The 7,898-nt window shown below is 44.1% G+C and overlaps 1 protein-coding gene across 1 annotated transcript in view; it reads right to left on the reverse strand.

Annotated features, from left to right (window-relative positions):
- LOC128970802 (vesicle-associated membrane protein 3-like) overlaps window positions 1-7,434 on the reverse strand; it is a 43,224-nt gene extending 35,790 nt beyond the window's left edge. The window contains 1 exon segment of the mRNA XM_054386164.1: window positions 7,415-7,434. Coding sequence (XP_054242139.1) covers window positions 7,415-7,434 — 20 coding nt within the window.
- Between the last annotated feature and the right edge of the window lie 464 nt (window positions 7,435-7,898).

Consider the following 7,898-nt stretch of genomic DNA (forward strand, 5'->3'; position numbering starts at 1 on the left):
CAATATCACAGCTGTCAGTGAATGACTGTACAGCTCCTTGCTGGAAAGAAGCCACCAAACATTTCAGAAGCAGACTTTACAGCCTAGTAGGATCTCTACTAAACACTTGGGATATCCAGACTGTTTACTGCTTCCAGGAAGATACCTGCTGACTCATCCTGGCAGCACTCACTCTCAAGCTGAGCTTTCCAGAGATTCCGATCAGCAGAAAGGTTCTCAACCGCAGCGCTGACACCAGCTCAGAGAATTTTGCCTTGAGATTCCTGACCAAATGGGCTATAAGTCATCATCAAATCTCAGTCAGCCTTTGAAGTGTAGGAAACAACCAGATACCCAAAACGTTCTGGAAGAACTGTTTTGTCACTCAGTGCACTGACAGAAAACAAAGCTGTATCTGTACACAACCAGACCCAGCAAATCAGGCCTGCAGCATCCACCACTCTCAGCCCATACAAGGGACACAAGGTCATTCTGCCAGAATTTGCTTATTGATGTTCAGACTGATGCCTGCTTAGGAATCTTTACATTTGTGCTGATAGACATGTCCAATTATCTTGTGGTAACTGTTTTGTAAGATTGGATCACACTTGAGCTGTTCAGCAGTACAAAACACTATGCCAATCAGTTTGGCTGCTGGCTGATAGCACAAAGTGCTCTGTGCCTTTCAGGGTTAGATGACAAGTTCAGTTTTGCTGCTATTGGTTGAAGTTCTTTGATTCTTTGCTTTCATTTCCCCTATGCCCACCCAAGTTGTCACCATGGATGACAGCTGTTTGGTGCAGCTATTCTCTCTGTGCACACATTGGAAATGGATACTACTGGAGACATATGAAGGAAAGAGAGGGGAAACCATCCTCTGTCAGAGCTATCAGCAACCCCAGCTGCAGTTCAGGAAGCTTTCCCGTAGATCAACACAAAAGTATATGTGTGTGAGAGAGAAAGGAAAAGAGACTGTTGTCTCTTTTTTTCAGTGTTGTTCAGGATCCTCAAGAGCAATAAGAAATGTCTGGTCTTAGAATTCCCCTCTAAACTCCAAAATAATGGACAAAACACTCTCCCATGTGATAGTCTGTGCCAATAGCTGGTGGATAATGGCAGATCAGCTTTATGCTTTCAAGCAGCAGTGCCCTTTGCCTTACTGCAGCACACTGTAATTAAGGCCCTGAGAAGGGCCAGATTCACTAGCATAATAAAGAGCACCTATTTTTGTATGTGAATTCAAATGAACAAATGTAATTTCTAAACATTAACCTCCTGAAGTAGATAACAAGTGGGTTTAAGGATAATTAATGATTTTGATAGTTTCTAGGCAGGCTTTACCAGGACCCATGTATTTCTCAAATGCTAGCATATTGCCTGACTCAGGACCTATGTCTAAAAGGACAACTAGTGCATTACAACATCCCCCACCTCCCAGAGCCAGCACTTCAGCCAGCACTCCAGGCTGAGAAGCCCACAGAGCCAGTTCCCATGTCCTTTCCTTCACATCCATACTTGTTCTTGTATACATGTTTCCATAGAGCCAAGTACTGTAGGTGCGTTGCTCGCTTTGGAGGTTGGGAGATTAATTCCAGCACAACTGCAGTTCACAAGACTCATTGGGGAAGCTCAGCCCACACCTCTTATCCAGAGGTATGTGAAATCTAGACTGAGGAAACAGATCGGGAGAGGCAGGGGAGATGTTGGCTTAAGGGCCTGCCCTGCTTCTGACAGCCCTGAACCAAGTGGTCCCTGCTGGCGGTATGGATACAAGGAACACTTTCTGCTGACATTCCCCATAGAGCTCCTGTACCTCTCCACAGACAAGGCTTCACCTCTGCAGCTTTGCTCTGAGGCTACAGAGTCCTTTGCACTAACTCAACAGCCCCCTCCTTGCTACATAAACCAGGGATTAAACTCCCCATTTCCAGAAGTTACAAACTGAGCTGCAAAAGCCACAGCTCTACAGCAGCAGGTCACAACTCCTCTCTTGGTCAGCACACTGCTCCCTAGTAACCTTGCCTACTACCAGCAGTTCCTATCTCTTCCAGTCTGCTGCATGTGACAGTGTCAGGCACCGCAACGGTTCAGTACAACACTTACCACTGTTTCTGCTCTTTAGCCCTTTTCTAGACTATGTAAGAAGTTCTGTAAGCTCTGGAGACTTCTTTTCCTACTCCAGTACAAGAACACTGTTCCATGAAGCAGGACATATCGTAGCCCCTGGCATATTCCCACTGCCCATCAGTTCTGTCTCCAGCTTCTTGCAGAGGCTGTCTCAGTTTCATGGTAATAAAAAAAAAAAAAATCCAGTGAAGCTCACAGCACTGACTCCTCACAAGCACAAACTGTCAGCTCTTTGGTGCTTCCAAAACACGAGCAAACTACTACTCTGATGCACCTGAGTCCAATACATTTACTGGTTTGCAATTAGAGAGCACTGCAACAAATGAGAATGTACCTTGAAACAAAACCAAAACCCAAACAAAACCACAACTAGTGAAAGAGTGTGCTTGATCTTCTAATAGGTCATCATAGAAGAATTCATATTTTCTGGAAGGTTTCTCTTTTGACCCTGTGATATTTGGTCCAGCAGGTGCAAGTTATCAATTGATTAAATTTCCTACTCATTTAATCTGAAAGAGATTAATTTTTCTGCATGTTTTGCATTGAATTTTGCATCTGATGTGATGAAGTAATTCAGATCATTCGGTCAGGAACCTCCATTCTAATTATTTCACCAGTAGAGAAGCTACGACATAATTGCAGCTGACAAACACTTCCTTGTAAACCTGCAGACAGATCTATTTCAGTAAGTTACCACTTTACACAGAAAAACATAAGGTTGTCATTACTGGGCAGTTACAAAAAAAACCAAACCCAAACAACACCTTGCAATTATTTGTCGGTCATTCAGCAGAAAACGAAAAGGAGTTTAGAAGGCTCAAGTACAGACATCAGGGAAATAGGAATTGCATCATCAAAAAACACGAGCCTAGTTAATTGCTGGTAATGGCTACGAATAATGACAGCAGAGAGTACCGAATGACGTAGGTGAGAGGATATTCTCTCTCTAATTTGTAATTGCTTCAAATGAGCAGTTCAGTCAATTTGAACTTATTTGGAACGGTCTGTACTGCTCATTCCTGAGCATCATAAACATTTGACTAAAGCAGACAGTGAGAATCTTCCAGGCCTTCTGTATCCTACAAATGATGGCAGAAAGGCAGTGGAAGAAGAAAAGAATAGGTTTAAAGCATTGCTCGCCTTTCTTCAACTGCGCCTGTTTGCCCTGGGAGCATTCTGTGCACACCCATGCACGCAAACACAGGTTTGTCTGGTGCTATACAGCCTGATCACTGATTTTTCAGGAGGACATTAATTACGTAAATAGCATCTAAAAAAGGAAAATGCTTCTTTGGCACATCTATTCAGCTTCCACTACAACTACTCAAAGTGTCCTGTAAATCACTCCACAGCTGGAACTGTCTATGTCAAATACCTGGCAGTTAACAGGAAAAGTTGTGGCTGATGCATGGCAGAATGAATGAGTGCTAAATCACAAGGAAAGGGACCACCTAACTAAATGTAGCTGGGTTTCATCTACCTCATATTAGCCTGTTTAAAAAAAAAAAGTTTATCATGACACATATTCACTTTATCTGCACTTGTCACATATAATTGCCAATTGTTCCCATTCTGGGATTATTTTCTTGACTGAGGTCCTCAAGACAACATTTAGTTTCATCTCTACACTTTCAAACACACATCATCCAAATATCCAAAAGACTAGCTTGGGCCACCGTTATTTCAAATGGCAAGTGAGTGTACCAGGAATAACAATGTGAGCTGGAAACATTTCTAATGCAATACATGAAGAAGATCCCTGCCTGCATGATGCCACAAAAAAAAAAAAAAAGCAAGTCAAGGGAAGCAAACAATGAACAAAACATTACTCTGCTGATGTGTCAAGAAAATCCTCTAGTTCTAATACCCTTACTTCAAGGCCCTTAAAGCTGTGAGCCTTAGGAGCAACAAAGATCAGAACAGGACCATACTGAAAATGGGGTCCTTTCCCCTCCTCAGTATCCTCTTCTCATGCACACAGTCTTGCTTGCTCTACTGAGTACAGCATGGTTGATTTCACTGCAAGCTTCACTACATTGCTTGAATAAGAACTCACTCCCGCATAGCTATGCTTGCGTGAACCAATATTACAAGACCTTCAAACCATCAGTCCCTCTGGATAATTGTAGAGGGAGAAAAAAAAAATCAGAAAACGTGAAGACAGAATCTAGCTTCTCTGGGTCTGAGGCAGCTGGCTACCGATGTAAAATCCTGGAAAGCTTCAGTAGACTCAGATCTTCCTGCCACTGTGGATTTCCAGAGCTCTTTTAAAATGTATTTCTACAGGAATGCTGACATTTACCAGCATGGAATAGCTGCACCACTTAAAAAATTTACCCCTGCATTCCATGCTGGTTCTAGTTTCCTAGGATGTGCACTGGCTGTATGCACTTTTGTAAGCCACTAAAGTCCCTAAAAGCAGTGGGTCAGCACTGTGTAAAGAAGAGTACTAAATCTGTTTATCTCTGTGAAGCAGTACAGCAGAAGGGCAGGGTAGGGAGTTTTTGCTGAGTTCCATAAAATTACACCCACAAAAGGAGGACTAAGTACTGCTCCACTAACAGCAGGAGACTGTACTCATGCCACTCTTTTCAGAAAAACTGAACAGACATTAAACAGAACAGACTCATGACAATTGGTGGAACCATGTGAATCCCATCCATCCCCTCCAGAACATACTCCTTGCTGCACTAAAACGGGCAGAAAGATTTGGTTTGTTGGTTTGGTTTTGATATTTTTTTTAGAAAGCTCTAACTGCTACCTGAGGAATGAGATACAGTAAGGCAATTCTGCCCCAGGGAGAGACAGGTGCTCTGCTCATCTCACAAAAGTTGTACCCTGCAATAGAGCACATTTGTACTGGGTTAATGTAATCAAAGGCACCCTGCTGTCTGGTCACTGACCTAGCAGTAAACAACAGATGCCATGAGCTTCTATTATATATATCCTTGTTTGCTGCTTCTAAGGCTCTATTACATAGACCTATTGAGATGTGACCATTGGGCACCTCAGCCTATGAGCGCCATTTTCTTCTCCTCATCTCCCTTCACTGCTCCTCCTAAATTCAGTAAGTTTGTATGCTCTTCCTTACATCTGGGAACAATCTTCCCAGCTGCATTGGCATGGTCCAAGCCTTCTCTGTTCTTGTTTTAGATCCTTCTTGTATTCTCCTCCTTTTATTCAACCTCATGCCACAGTTTCCTCTCCTCTGCCTGCACCAAAGTGAAAGATGTCTGTTACCAAAATGTATCTTATCTGGATTGTATTCACTGCAACAGAGACCACTGGGACAGATTCCCACCTGAGGTGATACACAATCATGAATCACAGAGAAGACAGTGAATAAGGAACACTCTTCTCTGATTTTCAGTACAGTAGTAAGATTTACCAGACCCTGCTAGCTGCTGGATGAAAACCAACGGGAAGCAGCTTTCACACCCTGAATGGTCCAGCTGCGGAGCTCCTTGCCACAGGACACTGCAAATAGAGCAGCTGAACACCTTCCTGAAAGAACAACAAAACTCGCTGGGAGTCATGAAATGCAAAGACATGTCCTCAGGTTCAGACACTCCCTGAGCCTTAAATCATTGGAAACAGGGAAAGCATTCTGGGAATACCACTGCATACCCACTGTTTCCTTGTCATCTTCCCTGAGCATTCCCCACAAGCTGCTTTAGCAGGCAGAGCACCAGTGTAGATGGAGCTGCCATCTGACCCAGTGAAGAAGCTCTTTTTTTTATTCTTGTTCACACTAGCTGAAGACACAGCATCACACCTCATGTGCATGCCTCTATGTGCACATGAGAAGAGTCTGTGTCTGCAACACTCCATAAATGTAAACTGCAGAAGTATGTATATGGTGCTCACTAGTAATTAGCTCTTATTGTACAGTGAACTATAACCATAGCTGCTGCTACAAGTCAGTAGCTAATACACATTTATCTCTGTTGTTCATCAGTAACTCGGAAGCTACTGGGACATAATATTCATGCAGATGTTCAGAAAAAAGTTTTCATTACAATATCTAGCAATGAGCCAGAAGCCAGCTGATACTGCCAATGACAAGCTGCTTATTTATCTTGGCTTTGTTTTGATTACCAAACTGAAGGTCTGTATTGCCAAAGCAGACAAAAATTGCTTTCCCTTTCTGTTCTAATTATTGTCAGAAGTCTGATGCAAGTCGTTGACAGAAGAAGTATGACCAGGTTATATCAGCACCACCCATTCTGCTTCTTTTACAAATCCTCTCATGGACACCAAGATTGAAATACATACAGGTTAAGTCAAACATCATCCAAGTTATTGCTTTGTGTACAAAGAGCTTAGATTGCAGCAGCAATCTCTATTATCAGTCACTGAAGAGCAGCTCACATACAGAGAGACGTATTTGATGTCATCATCTGGCTCCTGACAAACACAGCTAGGCAACAGACACAACAAACTGGCTTCTTTTAGATAGCAAAGATCTTGACTTTCAAAGAGTTCTTTGCTTTGGAAACATTTTAGACAACATGGACTAAAGCTTGTTGTCTGAGATACTATGCAGAAAATAGCAATGAAGGAAAGAGCCAGCATTTCAGAATATGCAATTGTAAACTCCCTCATGGTTATTGGAAACATTTTAGAAGTAATTCAATGACGGATTGCCAGGACTGTGTCCATCGTTTTTTTCTCTGAATCACCCAAGCTCCAGCTCTCCCAAGACCACTCAATATGAGCAGATATTTGCTCCCAAACAGTCACTCATATGTGGTGTAAGACATCTTCTCTGGCTGTCCCTAAGGAGTCACTGGGAATGAGCAATGAATTCAGATGACAGGAAATTATGCACTTAGCTGCCTGAATTCTTTTCTGAATGAACAGGGGTCTGAACAATTCCTACTTACCTCAGCATACTCCTGGTGTCAGAATTTACTCTGGGGGTTTCATCACTGCCTAGCAGAGAGTGTTAATGCTTTCATTAATTCTGAATGTAAAGAGTTGGAAAAGGTATTTTAAGAGATGCAAAGAAGAAGGAAGACTATTATCAAGCACTGCTGACAGGAAGCCATTGGTACTGGAGATGGTGAGGCTGAATTGATCAGACAGCTAGTGTTTGAGAGAGAACATTAAGCACTGAAAATAAACAGGACCCATCAGCTGTGGATCAGCAGCGCTGAGTGACTCAGGCTATCAAACAATCCTGACTTGAACCTGTTGAGGATCTTGGCTCAGCATTTCCTTTTGAGTATTAATCCGAGTGAGAAACGTGTCAACAACGCTCTCCACTGCTGCCTGGCAGCTGGATAAACAGCAGAGAGAGCCCCACCGAAGCGCTCGCAGGTTCATCGCAACAGCAGCAGAGGGTTCAGACTTTGATGCCGCTTGCTACAGACTCGGGCTGGTTGAATTACACACGCCAAGCCCCACGCCCTGGAAAGCCTTGCTCAGAGCCTGCAGCCGCTCGGCTGCCATCCACAAGAGCCACAGCACCTTCAAACACCTTATTCCCATGTCCATCCCTTCACCCCACCTGCTCATCTCTCTGCCCATCCCACAGGCACCAGACCGCGAAAGTGAATCCCCCTCGAGTACCGAAGCAACAGGGTAACGGCGGGGCTCCTCCCAACTCCGCAGAGCAACTCTCCCGTCCCCACGGTGGCCTCCAGCGTCCCGCACGCATCTCTGGGCCGGGCGGGAGTGGGGTCTGCGGGGTCGGGCCGCCCCGGTACTCACATGGTGGGGGGCGAGCGGGTGCCGAGCGGCTCAGGGGCCGTTGCCTTCCCTCCCTCTCCAGCAAAGATGGCTTTCCG

The sequence above is a fragment of the Indicator indicator genome, chromosome 13 (assembly GCF_027791375.1).
Source record: "Indicator indicator isolate 239-I01 chromosome 13, UM_Iind_1.1, whole genome shotgun sequence".
NCBI lineage: Eukaryota > Metazoa > Chordata > Aves > Piciformes > Indicatoridae > Indicator > Indicator indicator.